Genomic DNA, 27,737 nt, shown 5'->3' on the forward strand with positions numbered 1-27,737 from the left:
GCCAAAAACAGGCGACACTCGACACCATGACTGTGGAAAAAATAAAGAAGTGTGGCGAATCCATTCGACCAATTATTGGAAGTTAAATAGCCAATACAGGTAGACATTCCAAAATCTGGCAACTTAAAATCCGGATTCTTCAGAATTTCCAGCATGAATTTCAGGAGCGTATTTTCAAATTTCCCCGGCACTTAAAAATTCTGATGATCTGTTTTGTTTAGTTTTAACATTTACTTAAATTGAATTAAAATATTCTGTAGAACCATTTGTATGGTATTTTATTTAGTCATTGAAAATAAAATTTCGTTTTCTTTTTACTCAGTGTTTTTTTTCCCCTCTTTAAATGTGGCAATTTTCTATTAAATAGAAACAGCAATTATAAACTTTCAATAATCCGGCATATTCACTCCTCAGTTGCCGGATTTTTGAATGCCTATCTGTAATGGAAAATTAATCGCGGACTGCATGTTGGTCATGCCTAGGCTACCCATTATAACTTTCTAGAAGAACTATTCGCCAAATGTCTGATTATATAAGTAGAGGGAAGAAAATTGGGGTGAAAAAAGTTCATTATTAGATATTCGTCTTTATAAAAAAACTGTACAAAGAGAATAGTTTCATTAAGTTGGGCGTAAATACGAAAGACAGGAACATAAAGCGATGGTTACGTCTCGACAGAGAAGAAAAGTTAATTTCTTCATACTTGGCCCGGAGCCTGTCATTAATTTTTAAGTCTAATTAAACTGACAGGACTGAAAGTGGTGCTCTAACTAAAGGTGCTAAGATTTCCATGTCAAACATATGGATCATACAATTATAATTTCGCCTAAATACAAACTGAGCGAAACGATTTGGTCATAACAACTTAGGATTACAATGACACAGTTTGCCTAATCCACAAAAACAAATGTACCTACTGAGAGAAGTTGATCAGTCCATCAGTGGGTAGAATCTCGTATCTTCTTCAATATTCACTTTTTAAGCAGAAAATCAGTCCAACATCTTTCAATAAGCCTTTCTTTATTTTCCTCTCGTCTACATCTACTTAATTGTAACCTTACAACTACCAGTATTGTCTAAGTTTGCAGGTTATGTTCATTTAGGTTATTTCAATATTTCAAATGTTATCAACAACCACATACCACTTAAAACAAATACTATTATTGACTGTAGTGTAGCATAGTATGCAGCATTTTGGAAAGTTAAATGTACCATTATTATTCTGGCTTTCATCCATAGAGGTGCCCGTTGCAAGACCCAGAAAAACAACCGTAAAGGGTAACTAGTTCTCTTAAAATCTTCTTCAATGACATTTTGCAAACACTCGAATTATCATGCAATGTACAGAAAAAAAGAAAAACACTGTATGACCCATGCTAGTTATGTACTGCATGTCTGTATGAGACATGGTGTGACCATAAATTAATATAATATCCACCTGGTATGCAGTATGAAACACGCAGCTAAACTTTTAACAGAAATAATATTCTGCTATATTCATTATTATATCTCTCCGTAACTATTGTATATGAAATGTTACAATTTATGTCAATTGAAGGGTTCGATACTGTCTATAATTTAACATCAATAAATTCTGTACATTATAAACTGAGATATTTTGAGTCAAAATTTGCATAGAAATAAGGGTCTATACAAATAAATGTCGCATATCTCTGTAACTGTTATATGTATGTGGAATGCTAGGAATTCTGTTAATTGATGGGTTAGATATTGCCTATAATTGAACAAAATTTCATTAAATTCTGTTCATTATAAACAGAATTTGAGACAAAATCAATTATAAGACTGTCCAAAATTAAATGTTATATTTTCCTTAATTATAATTAAATTCTCAAGTGTGAAATGTTAATTTCTTATTCGATGTTTTGCTGTTTTTACAGATAAGCCCAATGTAATTCTACCTTTCTTATATGTGGATTCTTATATTATTTTTTTGATGGAAATTTTGAAGCAATCTTCAGAAATGAATGTTTTCAAATAAATGTAGAAAAAGAAAAGAAAAGTAACCTCTTTATTTATTGCATACAAGCTAGAAAATTGAGCTCTCTAATGGAAATGTTTACTAGAAAATATGGGACAGGCTTTATTAGCAAGGCGAGTTGCAAAGGTACAATAATCCCTGTTGCAGAGTACCACCTAGTAGTAGTGGCCAACTGCCTGTCCAGACAGCTGGGTGTAAAAGGGCTTACCTCGCTGAGCCTACCAACGACCTGTTCAAGCTTCCGCCTGCTAGAGTGTTCGCCCAGTTATGGTTTAATTACTTGTATAACACGACTTTGAAACCTATTACAATTTTCATGGCAATTAAAGAGCTTACATTAAATTATTGATGAAACCGGGTGTAAAATTTTTGGCGACACGATATCCTGAGTTTAGAAGTAAGGTAAATTATAATTCCGTCAACAGATAGTTCATTAATCAATGTTATTTACCAGTTCTTTTGTGTTTTTTTTTTTTTTTTAAACTGCTGCGATTTCCTTTAAAGTTTCTTTCAGCAGGTCTTTCAGCTTTCAACTGAAACATTTTTCTGGGATTATTCACATTACGGGTGTTTTTTTTAAGAGAAAGGGAAAAGCTTCCCAACGTCACTACCTATAAAATATTGGTACGCATCAAATGTGCACGGGGAATTCTGTAGTTGAAGAAAATCAGTGTACCATTTAACTGTTAGGGTTTTTTTCCCCCAGTATTAACCCATTAACTGCCAAATTTTTTTTTTGAGAAATTTTACTATTTTTTCAAAAAATATAGTTTTTTAATAACTCCAGTATTAAATAAATAGTTTTTAAACATTTCGTTTTATTAAAAAAATTAATTTTTTTGAAAAGTCCCATTTGGGGATTATGGCAACTACAGGTACAAAAAATCATTTTTTAAAAAACATTTGATCTTTGTAAAAACTAAGTATATACATCAACAGAGATCATTTTATTATTAAACGAAAGTACCTAAGGGTTTAAAATATTAAGTTTAAAAAAAATTAATAAGAACTGTCAAATTTTTGAAAATAGGAGTGCCATTTTTCCGTACATTCTACATGTATCCCTACATTGCATTTCCTAAGTTTTCCACATCTTCATCCTCGTACCAATATATCTGCTCTTGCGGAAGAGAAAGGTATCCAGTAAGCAGGAGGAATAGAGTAAACTTACAAAGGCAATCTATAGAAAACTGGATTTTATGACTATTATTTTGGCAGCGTCAGAAAAACCTAAATAAAGCCATGATCCCCAAATGGGGTCTATGGCAGGTAATGGGTTAATGAATGAGACTATATATTTTTTAAAAATATTTTTCATTTTTAATTCTAATCCGACTGATTTATAAAATTTATTCAATAATCACCCCAAGGCTAAGAAATTAAAGAATTTCAATTCGTCAATTCCTAAATTCATATAAATTGATCAAACGGGGTCAGTTAATATATTATCGAAATGTGTTCAACAGCATTTCCAATGAGTTTACCTAATCTACATTCATATTAGATCAATTTTTCTTTTCTTTTTATTAGCTTTTCATTCATTTTCAGGTGACAGTTGATTTCGTTCCTGCAAGAAGTCAAATTAAGGAAATCACAAGAGAATAAATGACTTCTCATGTATTAAACACTTCTAATTAACTAAGATATATTGATGGCAATATTGAAGATCAAATGAAGCTCTTTACATTTCAACTTGAAGTCATATCCGAGTAAAGCGGTACAGGTAATAAGTCTACATTAATCACATGAACAAATTGAATTCGAGTAATCAGTTACTCCGCTTAAAGCCAATTTTTGCTGAAATGAAAGGATTTGACTGAAACAAAAGCTCTCATCTGAATTTATCAATGTTTTAATGAACGTAATTTCTTCAAACATAAAAAAAAATTTGAGCCATTTATAGTTACAAGGTAAATCTATATTTTACAATGAAATTTAATTGTACAGAGAAGCCTATACCAAATCCAACTCGAGAACCGATTAAAATAAAGAAATATATTGTAATGAGTAATAAATCTATTTGACTGTAATTTATACACAAAAATTTAAAGTAAATCCTAGAAACCATTTTTCTGAAAATCTAAATAAAAATAGTCAACAATTCATTGGTAAAAGACGTATTTTTGGTTGAGGATTTTTTTTTTTTTTTCCAAACACCATTTTAGAAACACATAACCCTTCTTATCAGTGCACAAAAGATAGGACCGTCAATTTTTCAAAGGGAATCTGCCCATCCTCTTTCCCTAGAAAAATGGTTTGAATAAAAATTATTGATCTACATATATATAACATTGGTATGATGTTAAAAAATACAAATAAAATCGTTTGAACTGTTTTTAAAACCGTTTTTAAAAGTTGAAGTGGTATTTCCGATGAAAGTAATGTACAATAATAGTTACATACTTTAAATAATTTTTTTTCTTTTCACTTTGTTATTGGCCTCTTGAGCTAGCAAATCAGCCATTTACATTCTTCTTTCGAATATTGAATATTTACAGAGTTATCTTGTTGTTTTTTTATGAACTCAAAGAGCTCTGTGTAAATGCTGCCAGAATAGTATTTAAATTGGTGGCAGGTAACGGACATCCAGTCGCTATCACAGCCCTGCAAAATCGTTCTCTTCCTTTAGTATTTGTTAGCACATTCCAGGTTGGCGTCTGGTATTATTCCAGAAGTACAGGAACACTGGTGAGATGTTTCCACCCCAATCCTGGCTGATGGTGCGGCGAATAATTGTGATTAAATCGCATTCTAGTGACTGTGCTAACAAACTTCCTATTGTAGATTGTATATCTGAAAAACCAAGGTCTTTTGGGGATACTAGATTGTATGGATGTGTAGAATTGGGGCCCTTTTCTCGCCTATGACAATTCGTATATCCGCTGCCATACTGTATAGCACTCAGCTTTTGCATAATTTTTAATATCGGAGACTAACGTTGAGTATGGAGATGTATTTTGTAGGTGGCATCCTATAAGTGGTACTTAAGGGAAATATTAAATTTCAACTTTCTGCCATTTTTCTTTTTAAGTTACAATGAATACATACACATGTTTTATATTTGCAGTAAGAGAAAGTCGTGCGAGTGTGCGTGGCAGATTTTTGTTCAAAATAACAACAATAGCAATATTTGCGTGGTTTTTGTTTTAAAATTTGTAACGTTATTGTTTCGTAAAATCATTATTTGTCAAATGGATGCTGTATTGTTCGTAGTATTGTTCGCACATTTATTACAATAGAATTGATTTAACATTCCAATGCGTCCAATATATGCGCTCGCTTTCCCCCCTTCTACACTATGATGGCCATTTTTAGAATGTTTGGTGGCGTCAAGAGGAAGCGTAGAAGGGAGAATGAAGAGGGGATTGGTCGGATTTTGTATTGGTTGTTGCTTTGCTTTGTTTAAAATTTTAAGCACCTCTACTCGGATGTTGTTTTACAATCAAAACGCCCGGTATTGGTGTGTACATATATACTATATGCCACCGGTAGATCCAGTTCGATCTATCGACGAGGTATTGTGAACTATGAACAGGAGGACGGTTCTATTGTGTCCGTTATATTGGTTGTACAAGCCAATGAGCCATGATAGCATAAACTTTAATTTTCAGGGTGATATTTTCCTGTTTTCATCCTGGGAAATTCCTCTCCTCCCAGCCTCTGCTCATAATTATGGGAAAACTGATTTATCATGTTTTTTTTTTACTCCCTCCTTAATTACCATTAGTTTGAATTTTCTTTTGTCTTTTCTCTTTTAACGTCTTTTACTGTGACGTAATTTGGATTATGTGAAAGTAATTTGGATCTTTATGGTTTACACTACTAGTAAAATGGGAAGTATGTTACAATCGTGTCATATGTTTCAAATTAAAATTATAGACCAGCGAGTGTACAGAAATACCAAGTTTAAGAATCATTGAGGTTTGTTTTCAGAACATCTCCAAAAGAAATGAAACCTCTCCTTAGTAATGTGGAACATCCAGGTTCTGTGATACGACCAAGTCGAAATTTCAAGATTCATCTTCCAAAACTGTACTATATTTTGTAGAAAACTCACAAAAACACAAAGAACCGATAAAAAAAACCCACTATTTCCGGCTCAGGAGACCTCAAAAGGTATTTCCACAAATAGGTTATGAAATAGCTGACCTGTTTATCCTGATATTCTGGGCTGATAACTTATCTTAGTAAATCCGCGCCCCCTCCCAAGAAACTGCGGTTCTGGATACTATACTGGCCATTACATGATCGTTTAAAATTCAAAAAATTTACTTATTTGCATTTAATTTGAATGCAAAAATTTTAAACAGTACAAATAAATGCATAGAAAAAGAACTTGTATGTTTGTTATAGTAAAAACGACCATATGTGAATTAACTACCTTCCATTTGACACATGTTTTGTCAAATGAAAGTTTCCGCGATGTTTTGGAGTTGTATGTCCGCATTATATAAATGAAACTAGTCAGTGAAGTGGGTCACTTACTGTAGTAAAACTATTTTCGTAAGTGGATATTTCTTTTTAAATTGACAGCTAAGGTGAATCATGAATTTGAGTGGAAGAGTTTTAAGAATTCTCCCAAGAGTTCAGGTAAATGTTTTAAGTGTAATGTTTACATTCTCTTACTGTGCAAGGACAGGATTGCGATTGCATTGAATTTTGAAAATTAACTTTTGGGTTGTTTAACCTTCGTCAGCAGTAAATGGAATCAAGTCCCAATTTGCTTCTAGCTGTGTTTGTCCAATAAAATGGCCCCAGTCGATTCAAATGGCAAGTAAACATGCCCTATAGCTAAACGGGAATCGGTAACTTACGTCTGGACTAATGGAAGGAATGCTCTTTTCTAGTAGGATGTCTCAGATGCTCTGCTTTCTTGCGCCTTCTTCAGATACTCCTTAAGCGTGAATAGTCTTCATTTCTTGGCCTCTGTGTAGCTCACAGGTATGTCAGGTTGAGGTAAGAGGCCTACCTTCAATGGCTAGAATGTCTTAGGTTTTACCCTGGACTAGTTTTTTTGTAATCGTTTTTTAACGTTTTATCAAAAAATGGTACCTTTAGAGAGAACATGTGCTTTTTTTTTGTACGAATTATCATTTTTAATAAGTTTTTATTAATGTAAATGAAAGTCGTGTGAGTATGAACATGATTAAATAATTTAAATTTATCCACCAGTTATTTCCAGTCAGAGGTCTTTTAGACAAATTACCGATTCCGGATTCTATAATTGGTGAAGTGAGCGCTCCAAAAAATGTTAAGAAGATGGAACCGGAAAAGGAGCCTAAATGTGTGACTGTGTATAGGTAAATATTAATACCTCATATACTTGAACTAATAATAATAAGGGACAATATGCTAAGTTATTAATGTACTGGATTGCTACGCGGAGAACCACACCGGGTTCGAGACCCGCAGCTGGCCATCAGATTGTAATGAACTTTCTACAGCTCACTGTCGAGTAACGGGCAAAGTTGTGGGCAATGAGCGAAGAGCCAGTAGCTTCGGGTGTGAATTATCTCAGACATTAATGCGCCTAAATTAAAAAAATACTACTAATAAATAAATAAATAAAGCACGACAATGAGAAAAGCAGGGAAAATACATGCCTTTGGGGATGGGGCAGACTTTTTCTGGTTTTGTTTTGTATTTTTCCATCTGTTGGCTGTGTTATCCTCAGATTGCAACAGAGAGAAGTTTCAATGTTAATAATAAAAAGATACATACATTAACTAAATGGTTTAATGATTCACAGTCCAGTTTTGGATACTGTTGTTTGTAATAAGAGAACTCTGTCCGGAAGCCGGCAGTGCACTAAATTTTAAAATCACTAAGGTTTATTGACGGCTACATTTTTTTTTTCAGATATGACCCGGAATCTTGCCAGGATCCTTATCTGCAAGAATATGAAATTGATCCTCAAGAGTAAGTAGTAAATAAGTTTATGTAATATCTGATAAAAGAAAAAAATGAAATTGTCCTTCCACATTTTTTTATATTTTTGCCTTTATTTTATTTATACAATATCAGTTTTATCTGAGATGTACTTAAGCAGTGTAATGCGTTCTCAGAAAATTGACTTTGAATAGGGAAAAGTAAGCAACCAAATATTTTTTTTTTGCCCTACTCTACTTCCAAACATCCTGCAGTGTAGAAACCTTGTTAGGCTTATCATACTTATTTGACTTTTAGGTACGGAGGTAATTGTGAGTTTAATTTAAGTTTTTAAACTGCATGAAATCATGCTGATGATTTTTAGAGAAATTTCTGTCACTTTCAGACAGTATGGAAGCATGAAAGCACTCCTTCTTCTTTTTTTTTAAGTAATGTAAAAATATTAATAATATTACGTACTTTTTTTTTCCAGCATAGGTTTGAAAGTGTTGGATCTCCTGTTTTTTATAAAGAACTCCATAGATCCGACCCTAACTTTTAGGAGATCCTGCAGGGAAGGTATTTGTGGAGCCTGTGCTATGAACATCAATGGAACCAACAGACTTGCATGTATCACGTTAGTATATTAGCTCATTAGGATATAAATATCATTCTTAATGATTTGAATCGATTGTTAGCATGAATATTGTCTGGTTATGTTTTGGAAGAAGTATTATTAGATGTAAGAAATGTCAATTACACGCAGAATTTTAAGGGAAACGGAACGTTCCACCAGAATCCACTCTGTAGACATGAATTTCCATGAAAAGAATTCTAAATGTGGAGTTTATCGTTTTTATCGAAAACTGAAAATCTAGTAAACAATCACTCACGTTCTCGTAACTATGGGGTGCTGACTTATTTAAATAACAAATTTCGATCTTCGAAGGAAGTTCAGAAATAATTCTAAAAGTACTTTCGAAAAAAAAACTCAGAAAAGTGACAAATCTAAGAAGTAAAGTGGTGCTTATGGTCTTAAATTTGTCAAAACTCAAAAATGTATAATGTTAAACACTGAAACTAACATCTAACCTTCAGATTCTTTCCAAAAAGAAAATGAAAAAATAAACTTATTTTAATCTTTTACATGATCAGCGTTCTATTACTAACACTTTCTGGCATATGTACTGGAAAATCCAGCACCCAAACTCATTAACTTATTTTGAATAGAAAATGAAACTCACTGATTAGAGTTGCTCTGGTCTGGATTGTGAAAGGGACGAAATGGGACTCCAGGATGTTGTTCCAGCTTTAAAACACATGTGTGAGTATTAAAACTCACTGTGGCAGATAATTAACTCGCTCCAGAGTGAGTAGAATAAACCCGAACTGATACCGAACTGGAGAATATGTTTATAACATTTTAATAGCTCTGACATTTAAATTTCATTGTTGTTTCTTTTAAAAGTCTGTGAAACATTCACACGAATCTCTCTTACTATATATTTCACAAGTTTTATTTCTCAATGGTTTGAACTTTGATTTTGTAGGTTACGAGAAGATTTGTCAAACTTTTAGTCACGATTGGGCGCTCTCATACGGGGGAGATGTATCAAAAACTGAAGTGCTATGCTATGTGAGAGCGGTTATGATCCACGCGTAGGTTATACTTTTTTGTGGTTACTGTAATGGCGGATGTTGCCGCTGCCTCTTTTATTGTTTTGAATATGTAGTTGATGTAAATTATTTGTGCCTTTTTTTTTTGTAATATTGTGGTATAATAATTAATATTAATTAATTTAGATAATCTCTAATATTTTTTGTTTTGCTTTAGTTGTTTCCTTTATGCATAAACATAGGGTTGATGGTGTTGAACCTATGGGTGTTTCTTGTGGCGTGGACAATGTTGTGTTGTTTTATTCTTTTCTATAAATGTAGCAAAGTCAGTTAGTGTACGTGGTGGCTATTCAGTTGTTATAGTTCCACTAATATATTAAGTTATGAGTATACTTTCCCTAGTACACTCTCAGTTTCTTAAGTTGGGTTTGGCATCTTTGAAATATCTGAGAAGAGTTTTGCGGGAAGGGGTGCATAGGACTCCTCATTCTTCCTGAGGCTTCCCGTTGAGAGTCTGAGTATTTACTAGGAGTTGGAAAGGAATATGTCCTTTCTAGAATTCAGTGTCTCTTACAATCGGTAATTAAATCAGGGAGAATGCAGGATGCAGGAGGAGAGAAGTAAGTTGGCACCAAGAGAGTTGTTATCCCTTGTAAACTAAAGCCTGCCACTTTAATTTAAAAATTCTTTTCTAATTCTTAGATAATTGCTTGCAAGATTAGAAAAAAAAAATGCAATTTGGGAACAAGGGAGAAATGAAAAATTTTACTAACGACAAAATAATTTTTCACAGGCAAACTCCGCCAGGTCGTATGATAATATATCCATTACCACATATGTACGTGATTAAGGATCTAGTGGTAGACATGACGCAGTTCTATCGGCAGTACAAGGAGATCGATCCATGGTTGATGAGATGTGCCGAAGATGAGCTCGGAAAACGCCAGCTTCTGCAGAGTATACGGGACAGGGAAAAACTTGTAAGTGAATTTTAATATTACATTATCTTATAACGGTTAGCGAATCGCCTTTTGTACGCTGGTTGTTCCATCCGAAGACTGGGAAACTTAGCCTCAACATTCTCATGTTTAGGCTGGTATGAGACTTCTTGATAAGAAGTAATCCTAAAAGAAATTAAGTCCGGTAATTTGGGGTTTAATGGTGATGATGAGAAGAGGAGCGGCTAGCTTGATTAAGCTCCAAAAAATAGAACTTCTCATTGGGCAGAACCTTTTTGCACTCTAGTGAAATGCCTAGTAAGTACAGCTGACAAACTCCAGGTACACTGGATGACCAGGCAAGGAAGATGGAAACCATTGGTTACCACAAGGCAGGCTAGCTACAGGGAATTACTGTGGATCTCCTTTCGTACTCATGCATTTCGCAGAAGCACCCGCAAAACATGTACGTTACTGCTAGCTGCGGACTTTACAGTACGTATAGTAGTACTGCAACAGGACACTGTACTTCTTGCGCCAAAAACTGTTCTCTAATTTAGTAGACACATTTCTTTAGACTTCTCGAAACTTTTCTTCATTATTAATAATATTTGACTAGGTTAAGGTGTTGCCTTAATGTTTTAGGAGAAGTCACCCCCCGTAAGATTTACCTTTACCTTCTTTGAAAAGTAGAGGGATAATTTGATAGGCGTTAAACCTTTAAGGTGGACACCTCGTTTAGCTAGATTGATAAGGACGGTCCTTGTAGTGTTTTTATTTCATAATGCTTCGAGATCCCATAAGTAGAGCAAAATATTTCTGAATTTGTTTTTGTGAGCTGCAGAAAGTTTAAATCTATATTTCTTCCTACCTGTTGAATAAAAACTAAATATTGTCTTCCGCGTTGTGGAAAAATATTTTTTTAAACGTAAGCTACCTTCTTCCTGCTTGTATGTTCAGAACACGATACCCAGGAATGGGTAGATCTAAGAACAGCTTGTTTATCCACTAAACGTGAATTGTACCCCTAACAATATCGTAAGCATGAGCTTATAATTATGCAAAAGCGCACACTACTATTATAGTAATTTTGACCCACTAAGATCTACGTTAGTGCCGTGAACAGACTTCAACTAAGTAATAGACAATAAGATCGCCAACACGTGAGGGATTCCAATAAGATTTCAATACATAGAAGTGCGTATTATTAAATATATACAATGTACAATTGCAAACATGATGTACGTTTGTCCAGTATATTTCCCACTCACTACTGGGATATCGGAGCCGTGCACTCCAAAGTAATGCATCCTCCTCTGCAAATCAATTCAGCAATTTACAAAGTTTTTAGCAAATATTTTGAAATTACGTTCATCTATACTGAATGAACATTTGATATTCTCACTCTTGCGTAAATTGCTCAAAGTGGGGAAGTGAATCCGCCTCTTGGGTTTCGTAAAACAATTTTCTTAAATAATAATAATAATAGTTGTTATTAAAGGAACTACAGATCGGTAAACTAAAATAGTACTTCTTACAATTTGCTTTCTTAATTTAATAAGTTGTTTGTAGACAGATTATTTCTCTAAGACTAATTTTATTTACGTTCATAAATTTCTTTCGGTAAAAATAAATCCTCTTTTACTCATTATGAAATGACGTCTCTATAATTGAAATTAATGTCTTATACCAAAAGCCTGGGGATAAGAGGAAAAAGGTGATTTTTCTTAATTTTTCATCTAAACCAGTTTGAATTTACGCTAGAAGGAATTTTATACAGAAAGCTTTGGATTTTAACCAAGCGATACTAACACAATTTGTCTTTTAGAATTTAACTTTAAGTAATTTTTTCTTTAAATTTAATTTAATTTACAAGATCTATGGGAGTTACTAGGGGTGTGGGAGAATGGAGAAAACTTAACTTTATTAGCGAAATAAACGCCAAACAAGAATTGTGCAATACAATAGCCACTTGCAGTATAATAGATCAAGTAGAGGGTTGCTAAGCTACGATAAGAAAGTGCCCAGAGGGGTAGTCTACCGTATGGACTATCGAGGAAGAGTCGTTACCATGCTTATCAGCAAATAGCTTGAGGGGAAGTGCCTGTTTTATGATGATGGAGATACGTAGTGGACTCGGCTGGCTGTTGGATACAAAGTTAGTGAAGGATAGAAGCACAAGAAGGTCAAGGTTGAAGATCATTAAGCCGTATATGGCATTTAGATAATTAAGGGGCTAATTTGAAAGTCTTACTCCCTTGAAGAGGATTGACTATTTTCGGTGGTAATTCCCAATTTCACCAATTTAAAGGCTAGCACACTCGGAATTAGATTTATGAATTTTGGTTTTTCTTGAGGCCCAAACGGTTTTCTAACAAATGGAAATAAATGCGAAGATACTAAATGTATTGCAACTTGGAGTAAAGGCAGTTTTTTTTTTATAAGCCTACGCCTTGTATTTGTTAAAGCAATTAATAACACGCATTAAAAATTTCTATGCAATAAAAATCATATTAATTAAAACAGGAACCCAGGCGCCACGGTAGCTGAGCGGTTAGAGGCGAGACCTGCGAAGCTAATGTGTATTGTAGTACTGCGGTTCGATTCCCGGTCTTTTAGGCCTTGGATTTTATTTAATGGTTAACAAAAGAAATTTGTAGTAAAGTATGTTTGCTATCCGCCTCCGTTCACGACACCTAATTGGTAGTTGGACGTAAAGCCCGCCTGAAAAAATAGGCATTACTTTACTACTTCTTTAAAACAGGAACCCCTAATGAGCAACTAACCTCTACTTACTGAGTATTAAAATTATTTACAAATCCGGATGGTATAAATAAAAAAGTTTTCTAACTAAAAACAATTAGCAGTTTAGAGATTAAATGTGTTAAGTACATTTACCGCACATAGATAGCGCGCAAGTACTGTTTTATGTTTTATTTTGTAGAGTAGTTTTCCTCCTGCCAGTTTTAACACAGTTATCACTCACTTGGCTCTTCTACAACTGCAAAAGTTCTGGGCGCATGTACGAGTATGTGTGTTTTTGTATTGTTGCGAGAGAATATCGCGTAAGCGGTTTCCATTTAAATTTATGGCTAAGTTTCCTAAAACAACTTTAGTCCTGGAGTGTAGTTCAAATACGATAACTTTCAAAGCCACTGCTTAGACTACTAAAACAGAGTATACATATATATCTTGTAAGAGAAGATTCTAAGTAGAGGATTAAAGCACATCCTGGTACACATTCTTTTCATCATGATGTGACCCATTTTTTTTTTTTTAGGCTCTAAACTTCCGTCAATTTTTCTTCTTCCTGCTACAAAACTTTGTGTTTGTGTTAAGAAGTAAAATCCCTCGTAAGATGGAAGAAGATGGGCACGAGTTTTTTTAAAAATTTATTCTAAGACTAAGACAAACAGTTGAAACTAACACAACAAACCTGCTTATAAATAGAATTACATATTATTTTGCTAATCATTGCAAAATGTTTGGTTACAAGGTTTGCCTTGACATGGAGTTTTTTTTTTTTTTAATCATATTTATTCTGTTCCAGGATGGAGGCTTTGAGTGTATCCTTTGCGCATGTTGTGCCACATCCTGTCCATCATATTGGTGGCATGGTGGCAGTGAAAAAGAAGATTTCCTAGGACCAGCAGCACTTTTACAGGTAAACAACTGTTTACTCTGAGACATAGCGTGGCAGAATTCATTATGTAGCATACATAACTCTAAAAATTTTTTGTAATCTTACTGTGGTGTAGAGGCATTGTTGTAGACAACTTGGAGTCAAGAGAAGATAATGCCTGGTGAGAATATAAGTACCTGGAACAGCAAGGGTCTGCCACAATAAGCGCCTCTTAGTCTAAGTCACACCCTCAGATTCTCTTCTAATCTAATAGCCATACAAAAACGTGGAAAGAACATTTAATCGCCACTATTTGTTTTTTACAGAGTTCTGTATTCGTTCTTTGCGAGTATTTTTTTTTTTTTTTTTAAAGCAACCTTGGACAAAACTGCTAGTTTCCGCTAATTATGAACAGTAAATAATGTGAGCACTGGTACTTGAGTTAATGGTTGCGGGCTGAACAGTGTTACAGCGGTACTGTTTCCTGTTCTGCCACACTTTACAAGTACTACCTCGCTTTCCGTTTTTTTTTTTTTTTTTTTTTTTTTAGCCGTGTTCAGCCGAGGAGGGCAAGTGCTGCTGTGGGCAACTAGACCACTGTAATGTTGGGTACAATTAAATGTTTAAAAGGGAACCCATGTGCACAGTTGTTGTGTAGTCGTGGTCTCCATTATTAGCTATACAGAGTGAAACACTAGTTTAATGCCGCCATATTTCGTGGGCGAACCGTCTCCCTGAATGACGTCAATTTAAAACTCTATAATTACCTTTAAATATTTTGATGATTGCTTTTATAACAGCAATCATCTTTCCACCTTATATTTTCTGGGCGATTAATTGTTTATTCTATAATTTGTAATATAAATTAAAAAAAGTATTACCTCAACAGCAGATACTGTATTTACTAGGATTATAATATTTGTATGATGGACATATAATTAGTATTAAAAGTATTAAGTTAAATTACAATTTATAATTAAAAAATGTAACCCCTGCTATTATTTGCCGATAAAACTGGTTTCTTTTCAAATAAAACATCATTTTAGTATTAAATGGAACCAGAGATTATAATATATAATCATAAATTAATTTTGATTTATCAGTCGAGAAGTTCCATTTCATTATTGTTTGAATTTATTTATTTTTTAACGTGTTGTGAAAACATTTTGAAAATACTATGCAAGATAAATATTTAATAGCTTCCGAGCGGTTATAGGCGACACCCGCAAAGCTAAGATGTATTGCTGTACTAGTATAGCCCTTGGATTTTATTTAATGGTTAATATGAGAAATTTATAGTAAAGTATGTTAGGCGGTGATAGGCTAGACCCGCAAAGCTAAGATGTATTGCGGTACTAGTCTATATTCCCAATGGTTAATAAAAGAAATTTACTGTAAAGTATGTTAGGCGGTTATAGGCTAGACCCGCAAAGCTAAGATGTATTGCTGTACTAGTATAGCCCTTGGATTTTATTTAATGGTTAATATGAGAAATTTATAGTAAAATATGTTAGGAGGTTATAGACCAGACCCGCAAAGCTAAGATGTATTGCGGTACTAGTCTAGCCCTTGGATTCTATTTAATGTTTAATTCGAGAACCTTTATAGTAAAGTATGTTTGCTAGTCGCCTCCGTCCACGACATCTAATTTGGTACTTGGAGGTAAAGCCTGCCTGAAAAAATAGGCGATTACTTATTTAATAGCTTTGTTGTTGCTAATTTTTTTTCAATTTTTGCATCAATAGAATTAGTTGAAGCTAATCTACCAAGTTAGCTACCATCAAGTTGCATTTTTAAGTTTTTTTCTATAAACAATTATCTGGAAATACCATTTAGAGGTTTTGGTCCACATACCGCTAATCATATACAAAAAGTAATCAAAAGAAAACCCATACTTTACCGCTAAATATTGTACCAGAAGAGGTATTAATTGCAACAGACAACTTAAAATACTGAACAATAATTTTTTTTAAAGTCGCGATACAAATCGATTGAAAAAGTCGATGTTTCATAATAGTTTTACTTAATAAATAATTTTTTTTTTTTTACAGGCTTATCGATGGATAATCGATTCAAGAGATCAAAAACATTGCGAAAGATTGCAAAAAATTAACGATAAATTCAAATTATATAGATGTCACACGATAATGAATTGTGCTAAAGCTTGCCCTAAAGTACGTATTTTTGTTATAGTTTTACTTGCTCACTATACTTATGATGAGGAAGTATTGCATTGGTGCAGTTTTATCTATTTTTTTTTTTTTTTTTTTTGAGTTTACGAGAAAAAAAATGCCCAGGGTAGGAAAAAATGGTTTTGGACGTATGTTAATGTGCAGTATAGTAATCGTATCTCAAAATACCAATAACCTGAAATTATTGAAATATGATTTTTGTTTTGTCTTGTTTTTTTTATTGAGACGAGACACTAATATTTTTGAGAATATCAGTCAATCGGAAGTGCTACCGCTTCACTGAGGGTGCGTTCCACTAAGCGATCACAACGACCAAAACATACCTTCAGGCGTTCCACTTGGCGACCGCGGTCGTTGTGGTCGTGGCGAAAACGTCACTATTTTCGCTCAAGCGAAGCCCACAATGCCCCATCTATAGAGCTGGGTCGAAGTGGGCGTTCAGAAATATGGCGCAATTTTTGAAACAAAATATGGCGACTGAAAAAATTATCTCATGTAAATTAAAGTATTATCTCATGCCAAATAATTGAATGTGTTTCTCGAAAGACTACAAAAAATAAATAAATAAATAATTACTTATCCCTTTACATACTAAATCACTGAATAACACAAAATCATTTACCTGAAATAACTTTTAAATTCTTCATCTGAACAAAGATCAATTACATTGATAGCTAATAATACGTGGCCTAAGTTTTCGCTTTTCATCATTGCGACTTTGTAAAATTGCATTCCACTCTTCGTCGGAACTAGATAAAGAACTTTCTAAAGCATTATTAATAAATATCCAACTGTTGCCACAAAAGACATTTTAATTTTATTTAAACGTAAATTTTATAAATACTCCACTAAAATGTAATATAAAAAATTGAATTATATATATATTTTTAATATAAGTCAACTTTACCAATAATTAATAAAGTTTATCATAACTGCTTATAAACGGGGTTAAAATTAAAAAATAACCTCTTCAAGCTTCTAACTTATTTTCGAGGCCGCCATATGTAATGTTTACATGAACGGTTACGGTTAAAACGCCCACAGTCCATTCCACTTGGGTTTTCGATCGCAACGCTCGCAAGCAAGTGGAACGGGCAAAATCGCGGTCATGAGCGTGGTCGTTGTGGTCGCTTAGTGGAACGTACCCTGAGTAGATTGTTTTGATTTTTTTTTTTTTTTAGTTTTCCCCTCGAAATATAGCTTCCAACTATTTTCTTTATAATACTACGAGGGTCGTTTGAAAAGTCCGTGCAAAAATAAAAACTACTTAATTTTGGGGGGTAAACCTTTTTTATTTTTCAACATAGTCTCCTTTTAGGCTTATACACTTCCTCCAACGCTGCTCTAGTTTGTTGATCCCTTCCGAATAATAGGATTTGTCCAAGTCTGAAAAATAGCCATTCGTTTCTGCAATCACCTCCTCGTTTGAATAAAATCTTTTTCCCGCCAGCCATTTCTTCATATTGGGGAACAAATAGTAGTCCGAGGGAGCCAAGTCTGGTGAATAGGGGGGATGTGAAACGAGTTGGAACCCTATTTCCATTAATTTTGCGACCACAACTGCTGAGGTGTGAGCTGGTGCGTTGTCGTGATGGAAAAGGACTTTTTTGTGGGCCAATCGTGGGCGTTTTTCTTGTAGCTCGGTTTTCAAACGGTCCAATAACGATGAATAATATGCACCTGTAATAGTTTTACCCTTTTCCAGATAGTCGATGAGGATTATTCCTTGCGAATCCCAAAAGACAGTCGCCATAATCTTTCCGGCCGAAGGAACGGTCTTCGCCTTTTTTGGCGCAGATTCCCCCTTGGTAACCCATTGTTTAGATTGTTCTTTGGTCTCAGGAGTGTAGTGATGTATCCATGTTTCATCCACAGTGACGAAACGACGCTTAAAGTCCTGCGGATTCTTCTGGAACAGCTGCAAACCGTCCTTGCAACACTTCACACGATTTCGTTTTTGGTTAAGCGTGAGCAATCGCGGCACCCATCTTGCGGATAGCTTTCATGTCCAAATGTTGATGCAAAATATTATGTACCCATTCATTCGAGATGCCCACAGCACTAGCAATCTCACGCACCTTCACTCTTCTGTCATCCATCACCATATCATGGATTTTATCAATGATTTCTGGAGTAGTAACCTCAACAGGGCGTCCAGAACGTGCGTCACTTGTGCCCATATGGCCACTCCGAAAATTTTGAAACCACTTATAAACTGTTCTAATCGAAGGTGCAGAGTCACCATAATGTTTATCAAGCTTCTCTTTAGTCTCCTGAGACGTTTTGCCTTTCATAAAGTAGTGTTTAATCAACACACGAAATTCTTTTTCGTCCCTTTTTTGAAAATCACTCGACTTCCTCGATTCAAACGAATGCCAAACACAAAGAAATAGACCGATCTGGCTGAAACTTGGTGTGTGTTCTTCCAAGAGATGCTACTAACTAAACATAACCTCGATACGCGCCAGTGGTGCTATCTCTCTGACTTTGCACGGACATTTCAAACGACCCTCGTATTTGCATTTATATGTACTCGTATGTTTTATCTATAAAATTTATTAAAAACTCTTCTTCTCTAATGTGCATTTTAGTAAAATATACGGCGTTACCACCTACACTGTATTAATACGCATTAAAGTTGAAAGAGTAGTCCCAAAATTTGAAGTAAATAATTTGATCGGAATGTCCATTTTACTTTACTGAAGAGGTGAACAGTTTCTATTGACTTTGTTTGTAATAGTTACAACGCTTTTTCTTTCTCCACTTATAAACACACATATTTATTTAAAATTATTTGAGCAGCAATATTATTTGTGTCTAGTTCTAAGGGAGGCCTGATTGTAGGGTTCTAACACGTATATTATTTGATATAATAATAATTGATTATAATAATGCACGTGTAGTATTTGCTGATGAAATATCTGACCAAAATTACTACAGGAATTGCATGTAATAGTTGTTTTCAAAAAACACGAGGAATAACTGACATGTATTGTAACTTTTTCTTAATTTTTATATAGAAATTCTCTATAGTACACGTTTTTTTTACATAAATATGATTCAATCTGTTTCAGGCATTGAATCCAGGCAAAGCAATAGCTCTGTTGAAACTGATGCTGACCGAAAATGTAAAGAAAGATGTACCAGATATTGATAATCCACCACTTGAGGAGGCGGAAGCGGTTAAGAAAACGGCCAAGAAATGAGCATTTATAAGAATAAAAAAAAAAACTAAGCTATTTTTCTTTTGTTACTTTTGTAAACTAATATTTGTTTTGTTTTGTTATTTTGTTATACGCTTTAGCTTCATGTTTTCACTTTGTATAAAATGATTTCATTAAGGTTTCTTACTTCAATGATCACCAAATATATGTAGATAACTTAATGAACATATTAGGTAAGTTTAAATAAAAAAGAACTGTCCAATAAATTGAGAATAATTAAAACTAAAGACATATTGAATATATTAATTATAAATAACATGATTGCTGTTCAAAATTATAAATTATAACCTGCCAACAAAATAGGTTGCAAATTATTTATAAATTTTCTGGATAATTATTGGCTCGTACAGTCATTAATTAGTAATTACAGTTTGGAAGAAAGCAGGAGTCTGTATATAAAGAGAAATCATACTCAAAACGCGGGATGGTATTTCCCGATTTCTACTTAGCCATGAAAATCCTCCTACTGGAGATACCACTTCGCTGAATGGATGCTGCAGTTTTGTTACTTTCTCTGGCTGTACTAAGTTGGAGGAAGTAACGCAGGCAATCTGAAATGCCCATTGTTCCGCGCCCAAGCTTCAAGGCCAATAAATCCGTCGTAAGAGTTTCCGGACAACAGAAAGTTGTAACAGAACACTAGGGAGCACGCTAGTAATCGCTACAGTGCACTGGAATAAACCTAGAAAGTCCTGGTAAAGATTACCACATGCCACAATCTCCGGGAAGGGAAACATTTAACCTACCGAAGACGAGAAATCTAGTTTTAGAATAAACGGGAGTGATTATTACATAAACTGCGGTAAAAATAAAGACGTGTGTGTGTTCACGCTAGCGTAAAAAATAAATAAATAATTTATTAATCGCACCATCATAATTCTATAAAGGAATGAACACTATTAAAACGAAAAAATAAATAATAACATAATTAAAATAAGTCGTGTTTTCACTCTACTCTCGCCAAAAAGTTTAAGCACTACTAATAATTACGTTGTTTTATGCCTTGGAAGCTGTACATTATTTAATCTAATTAAACAGAGTTAATTAATGTACTTAATTAACCATACTACCTCTTTGATCGCTACATATATATTATATATTTCACTTGTAGCTATAGTCCCATTGAAATTAACTCGTTCAAATTTAGGATTTCTAACAAGGAAATATGTTGATATGTTTCCTGTTTAAGTACGTTATTTGAATTTTATTTTATTTAAAGGATTAATATCGAAAAATCGATATCTGTCCTTTTTTTTAAGTAAGACCCATGATGCAGAGATTCACGTACATATTTTGAAATGAAATTGAAATACGTTACATTAGATGTGTGCGTTTAATACTCACGCATTAATGTTTTATTTTAATAATCAAATAGTGTAATGTAATTAACTTTCATTAATGCATCCACTTTCACTGAAATACAGTTTTATGTAATATTGTTTTGTAAGCTTAAACTTGCAATAGCTTAATGTTACTTTCTTCTAAATCCTACTAATCCTAATCTTCAATAATTTCAAAGTTAACTTCAATAAAAGCAATCAGTTTAATACTTATTTACTACATCATATAGTAAAAACATCGGTTAAATGGTGACCGACTTTTATTTTACGAATGAAAAGAAATAAATAGAAAATTATGTTAATTTTTTGCCTTCGGCGAAGAAAAAAAAAAGTTATCTTTCACATTAAAAGTACGAGCTATTGTATTTAAATCAATACATTTTAATAAAAACTAGTTTAGTTAATTTGGTTGATTGTTAACCCAATAAACTTTACAAATTACTCCATTTAGATGTATAAGTTTATCAAAGCAAACGAGAAGATAAAAAAATACTCTTAATATGGTCTACCACCAAAAAATCAAAGATATCGAGAGAATGCCGAATTTTAAATTTCCGTTTTGCAGAAATATCATTTCTTTTAATTAATTATTATAACAAAAAAAAATTCAATTAAATACCACAGCGGTCGGTATCTGCCAGCTAAGAATGAGCAAATCTAATATGGTCAGTTTTTGTTTAATATTTTTTAAATAATATTAAGCAAGACGATATTATGCTTTTTGAAACAAGTGTAATGATTTATATAAATAAACCTTAATGAACAGTGAATTAACTATGCAAAATTTTTATTCCCAACTTCTTAAGTGAAACAAAAACAACATGCAATGGAATAATAATTAATACATGTAACTTAACATAAACCTTAGTTTTAAATTGACTCAATATCTACTTACGGTTCACATCCTATACTTTAAGCATACTTTGGAGCGGGAATAATCACATCCAGAAGAACAACAAGCAGGGTACTGTTGTGATGTGTTGCGAGGTTATGTATTGTTAAGGTTACATTAAGCTGAGTCACTAGTTGTCGCGGCAATCTTGATTGTATTTTGATAATATGATTGTAAATTTGTTTTTATTTATTTGTATCTTGTTCTATACAAAATTTAGATAGAATTTTTGAATATGGTAATAAATTTTAATGTTATACGTTTTTGTTAAGACTATAATTGAAGACAACAACCACTTCTCACACCTCTCTACTACTGCTTTGCAAGCTAAATTGGTGAACACTCCTGTAGTAATTTGAACTAAGTGCCAAAGTGATAATTTGAATCTTGGAGAAATTTACTGGTTCTTAAATTGAAGTCCTTGTTTAGAATGTGAAATAAAATTGAAGGAGAGAAATTTTCTCTCTGTTCTTAAAGTAATCCAAGATAATTTTTACATCCTCTACGTGTGGTTATTTTTAAAGTTAAAACTGATAGCATGAACAAAGTTGACATATTACGGGCAGTAACGTGTTAGCAAAGACCATTTATTAGTTATTAAAACTAATGCCTAAAAAAATGAAACAGACCATTAACCTAGGCTTCCTCGTCCCTTTTTAAAGCTAATTTTTGTAATTTTTAGGGAACTATATGACTAGAAAGGAGCGGGGATATAAAATAAATTTTCCATAGATACATTATCTTCAATATATTTTCTTCTCATTTTTTTTTTGTATTTATATATATATTTTTTTTCCCCACTTTTCTTTCATTTTTTATATTTTACATTCCATTCTCTTATATATAATAGAACTTCTTTTTTTTTTTACATTTATCAAATAGTTTTTTTTATTAATTCAACAACAATATATATATATATATATATACTTGTACAGATTTTATGTATATATTTAATTACTTTATTGACAAAAATAAAGTAAAGATAAAAATTTATTCACTTATTTGTAAAATAAAAAAATTTGTATTGGTACAATAAAGTTAATTTTTGGCGCATTTGTTTATTTTTTTTATACTTATATTAATACTTAATTAATACATAAAAATGAAATAAAAACAAGGCAAATAAAATATTTCCTTTAAATTTTTGAAAAATAACAATTTTTTACAAATTAATTTATTTAATAAACACCTGATCTGTTTTATATTTGGTATTATTTTCTTAATTTTAATTGTTCATTTTGAACTTCGAGTTTTTCTTTGGTTTACTTTTTCTTTTTTTTGTAAATGTAGAAAAATAAATTTTCACTGTGAATAAAAACAGTAAGGACCTTTTATTTAAATTAAATAAATAAATAGAACCCTGTGTTTAAAATGGGTCCTGACTGTTTCCAGAAGTAAGCAATCCAGTAATAGTTATGCTAAAAAACATTGGACTTGGCTGATGCGTAAAACTAATTCATACAAATTTAAGATCATTGAGTTATCTTGTTGACAAAATTAGCATCGAAAATTAAATAAAATGGTACTCGCACGGGGGCCGGGCGAAGTATTGCGAAATAAAGAAGTGTTGATGGATGTGCAACCTCTTTCGAGCGTTGTCACGAAATTGGGGGGAAGAGTGGCTTCGGTGACTTCAGGATATGAATCCTAGAAAATCAAGTAGTTTCAGGCCATAATCGATTAACTCAAGCTAATCGTTTATGGATGTCTTTTTTTGGTAACCATAGCAGGTGTTAACGAGGAGAAAATTACCCAGGAATCTTGCTTGGAATAGAAGTTGGAAGATAACGGTAAATTAGGTACCAACAGAACTTCTGATATAATAAGCAAAGCATTGATTACGTAAAATGGAAGCAAAAGTAATTAAAAATTACTTTTTTTTTTTACGTATGACCTTTATTCCCCAGTCTGTACTGTAGTTAGGAACATCCTGAACAGGAGCAAGTAATAATAACTCGAAGAGTCCATTCAACTAGTGGAAGGTAAAACGCTGAAAATAATGTTAAAGAAGATGAAGGAAGACTTTGAAGGATTGAAAGTATTAAAAAAAGAAAGAAAACGGACGGAAAACAAAAAATTAAATCAATATTTTCTTTCTTACAAGAAGTAAGATACTTTAAACAGGAAGTAAGGATGCAGAGACAGGAAATTGATATTAAAAATGATTAAGTGGACAATGGAAAAGGGGAAAAAAAACTAGCATTGAATACAGAAATTTGGTTACCCTTGCTTCGTTATTTAAATGATAATGCAGTAACCAGCTTTGATCCTCTCACTTAACCACACGATCGCAACTTTGTCCCAATGATACAATTCTGCGATTCCCCCCCCCAAAAAAAATTGGAAAATCGCTTCCCAGGGGCAGAAAAAAATGTAACAAATAATTACTTAAAAAAACATTATTTCACACAATATAAATAAAATCTGTTAATTGACTGAACTTTTATTTTTTTTTTAAATTAAGTTTTGTTTAATGTTTTTCTTTGTATTATTTAATGTAATTAAACTACAATCATAATATGGCATTAATTAATTATAATAATTAGATTTGATTTAAAACAAAAAAGAAAAATAATAAAGAAAATACAAAATAAATATTATTTGTATTAATTTTTTGTATTTTTTTTTTTGTATTCATTTCATATAAAAATCTTGAGCTTTATACATTTTTAATTTAATTTTATATAAACATTTGATAAAAACTAACATTACAAATTAATGAAAATTAATTTGTTAATTACTTAAATTTCATTGGCAATTTCTAGGGGCAATTTTATTTTTATTTTTTTTTAAATTTAACTCTTATAACTATGATAGTTTTTAATTAATATTAATTTTTTTTTATTGGTTAATTAATTTAAACTTATAATTATTTTTACATATTAAGTACACTCAGGTGCAAAACAAAATTACGAAAATATTTCTTTCTTTATTTATTTTTTTAAGGATATCTTCTTCAAATAACTAGCTCTAAATTTATAGTTTTTTCATTTACCATTTCCGAGTTACGTTATCTACTATTTTTAACACCTATATTATCTTTCACTTCCTCTTTTAATAAGGAGAATATTACGATTATATCAATTTCGTTTATTCACAGGAAGGAAGCTGAAATCTTACCATTTATGTTGGGAATGAACTTAATACCAAAAAAGGGTCAAAATCCGTTTTTATTTTTAGGGATCAACCACTTAACTGAATGGAATTTCCAATTATTTAAGATTTTCTCGGAAATTGTAAAGAAAACGGAAGCAAAAGGAGTTGTCAGATGACTTTTATTAGTGCTGGACTAACTTCGAAAAGAAATGAGTTAAAAAATTCCTGTAGTGTTTTACTTATGGAAGTGGGGGTGTCGTTGAAAGAAGTCTAAATTTTCTGATATTTTCCGTTGTATTTGTAACAATATAGCCCCTTAGTAAGGAAACACCTTGGAGAAGCTGGAAAAACTCGGAAGTTTCCCAGATTGTGTTTTCCCAGTGTAAGTATCGTTTCTCTAGATCCCTGATCAAATTCTCTCGCGAGGTAAAGAAGGAAGTTCAGATGAGGAAATGGATTGTAAACAAAGTTGGGTTCAATCACTTCCTGATAAGAGACGCAAAAAGGAGGTTGGTGTATTTTATTTCTTTCCTTCGTCACCAGATAAGCATATCCTTTTTCCTTTGCACCCGAGTGTATCCTCACATTTAATTTAAAAAAAAATTTTTCATCACAAAAAGTAAATAGTTTTTCTCACAGAATTCATTCGCACCCCGCACACAATCTGGGTTCGCATCTTCACACGTAGAACTATTTTTTTTTTTTTTATTCGTTTATATTTTATTTTTTGTATAAAAAAATGAGCAAAGGTTCCTCATTTTTTTTTTTTTTTTTTTTTATAAATTAAAAATATTTTATTTTTTGTATAAATTTAATTTTAAGGGGTTTAATTAGGTTTTGGTTTTAATTTTTAACTTATTTACATTACTTACCCCTCTTCTTTTGCCTTTTGAGGTTTGTTTGTCACATTTGAGGAACAATTACATTTAAATTACTAATTTTTTAAAATATTTTTTAATAATTATATAAATGTTTTTTTTTTTAAATTTTAAAATTTGGAAAAATCACAACCCTATGGAAAGTTAAAAAATAAAAAAAGAGAGAAAAGTTTTTCCTCTTAAAATCGGACAAATTTTCGTTTACAATTAAAAATAAAACAAAATAATGGCCGCCTATAGGGCGGTTAGCGTATGCTAGGCGGAAATTGTAGCCGTGTTGAACGGATCAGCGCTCTGCAGACTGAAATGACGATAGGATAGATAGTCTTGCGTAGCTGGTCCACTGCCAACAATATCTCCACGTATACCAACCTCACGGTGTTTTTTCACCTTTAGATAGCTGAGCACTGAAACTAATACAATAAATACTACAAAGCCTAGACAACAGCCGACGATCAGGCCAAGTCGTCTGGTCAGTATACTGCCCGGAACTCGGCTGCTGGGTTCAGCTTCACCAGTAGTGCCTTCCAAAGTACGTACCTGGGAATCAAACAAAATAAAACTTCGTCAAAAATCTTCTTTTTTTTTTAAAAAAAAATTTATCAATAATTTTTTGAATTTACAAAGCTTACTCTCACTCTGCGAGAGGACAGTACTGTAATCGTGCAGACTTTCTATTTTACCGGAAATTCTACTCAAAATCGGAAAAATTCTAGAGTGAACACTCGCAAGACTTTACAGATTACATTCCCATGGTTCGAACTCAAAAAATATTTTTTTTTTTTTTAAATTCTGAATATTTGAGAGCCACAGAATTCTCTCACTAAACTTACATCAGACTGAAGTGTGGCCTTAAAGAGAGAAAGGAGCCTTACCCCATCTTTAAAAATACTTAAAATATCAAACAACCATTTATCAAGCTAAAGAATCCAGATTTTTCTTACGTAATATTTCCTGTTTTATGCTTCCAATGCAAGCGAAAATGGACTAGCTAAGAAATTTTAATTATTTTATTGAAAAATAAAAATTAATAGATGATTTAGAATGGTATTTCTGTGCGTGGACGGGAGGAGATTTGCTGGTAGTATCCCTTGGTGAGCGGACAAACTATCTTCCAGACTACTTTTCTTGTCTATGTTGTATGCCGCAGTGAACGGATACGAAACTCGCATTTTTAAGGGGATTCTACCAACCTTATGAGCGAATAAGGGGGAATGCTTTTCAGTTGTAGAGTGTTGTGAAAATGGAACTTTTCTAGAAACAAAGTCCTTTTACTAGAGATTGCAAAGATGAAGGGTTCCTAAGAGCTATTTTTTTTGAAAATTTATTTTGTAATTTACAATCTGTACACAATAAGTAAATATGGAGAGAGTGATGAACTGGTGCGGGAGGAGAGCAGGAGGAGAGAAACTACCCAGCGGTAGCACTCTCTATAGGAGAGAGGAGAATGTGAAGAGGAGAGAGTGATGAACTGTTGCGGGAGGAGAGCAGGAGGAGAGAAACTACCCAGCGGTAGCACTCTCTATAGGAGAGAGGAGAATGTGAAGAGGAGAGAGTGATGAACTGTTGCGGGAGGAGAGCAGGAGGAGAGAACCTACCCAGCGGTAGCACTCTCTATAGGAGAGAGGAGAGTGTGAGGAGGAGAGTGATGAACTGGTGCGGGAGGAGAGCAGAAGGAGAGAAGCTACCCAGTGGTACACTCTCTATAGGAGAATGTTAGGAGGAGAATACGAGGAGGAGAGAGGAGAGATAGGAGAATAATGGCGTTTAGGCCTTCAGACTGCGAGGAAGTCGCAGGGCCACTGGCGATTCAGTCGGCGAGAAGTATTAGGGATGTCAGAGGAAGCGAGAGACAGTACAAGAGGATTAGAGCTAGTCGAGAGAGCAGTGTGGAATTTTTGATATTTAGTCACGGCGAGTTGGTCTATAAAGGGAATGTTGAAGAGCCGTTGTGAAGAGTGAGGTTATTCACCGTAGAAAGGAGCGTCAACTATCTGTCGGCAGGAGTTTTGACTGAAATGTCCTGTACAGTCCTTATGTTTTGTAGGTTTTGCTGAACCCCACAGCT

The 27,737-nt window shown here is 33.2% G+C and overlaps 2 protein-coding genes across 16 annotated transcripts in view; one reads left to right on the forward strand and one right to left on the reverse strand.

Annotated features, from left to right (window-relative positions):
* The window catches only part of LOC141447722 (uncharacterized), a 610,137-nt gene that overhangs the window by 1,517 nt on the left and 580,883 nt on the right, over positions 1–27,737 (reverse strand). For all 14 annotated transcript variants that reach the window (XM_074115490.1, XM_074115484.1, XM_074115497.1 and 11 more), the window contains one exon: positions 21,699–26,209. In XM_074115490.1, the coding sequence (XP_073971591.1) occupies positions 25,925–26,209 (285 nt within the window). In that variant the 3' untranslated portion in view covers positions 21,699–25,924. The remainder of the gene's footprint in view (positions 1–21,698; positions 26,210–27,737) is intronic.
* On the forward strand, positions 916–20,917 carry LOC141447740 (succinate dehydrogenase [ubiquinone] iron-sulfur subunit-like). Of its 2 annotated transcripts, XM_074115531.1 has the most exons (9): positions 916–1,278; positions 3,551–3,725; positions 7,175–7,302; positions 7,862–7,921; positions 8,364–8,507; positions 10,281–10,467; positions 13,976–14,089; positions 16,099–16,221; positions 19,314–20,917. In XM_074115531.1, the coding sequence occupies exons 3-9, from the start codon at positions 7,262–7,264 to the stop codon at positions 19,443–19,445; spliced, it is 801 nt and encodes a 266-aa protein (XP_073971632.1). In that variant the 5' UTR covers positions 916–1,278; positions 3,551–3,725; positions 7,175–7,261; the 3' UTR covers positions 19,446–20,917. The 2 variants fall into 2 exon arrangements, with proteins under 2 accessions (XP_073971632.1, XP_073971631.1); XM_074115530.1 differs by lacking the exons at positions 916–1,278; positions 3,551–3,725 and adding an exon at positions 5,552–6,592.

The sequence above is a fragment of the Rhodnius prolixus genome, unplaced genomic scaffold, assembly GCF_049639745.1.
Source record: "Rhodnius prolixus isolate KJV_2025 unplaced genomic scaffold, Rpr scaffold_13, whole genome shotgun sequence".
In the NCBI taxonomy this organism is placed as follows: domain Eukaryota; kingdom Metazoa; phylum Arthropoda; class Insecta; order Hemiptera; family Reduviidae; genus Rhodnius; species Rhodnius prolixus.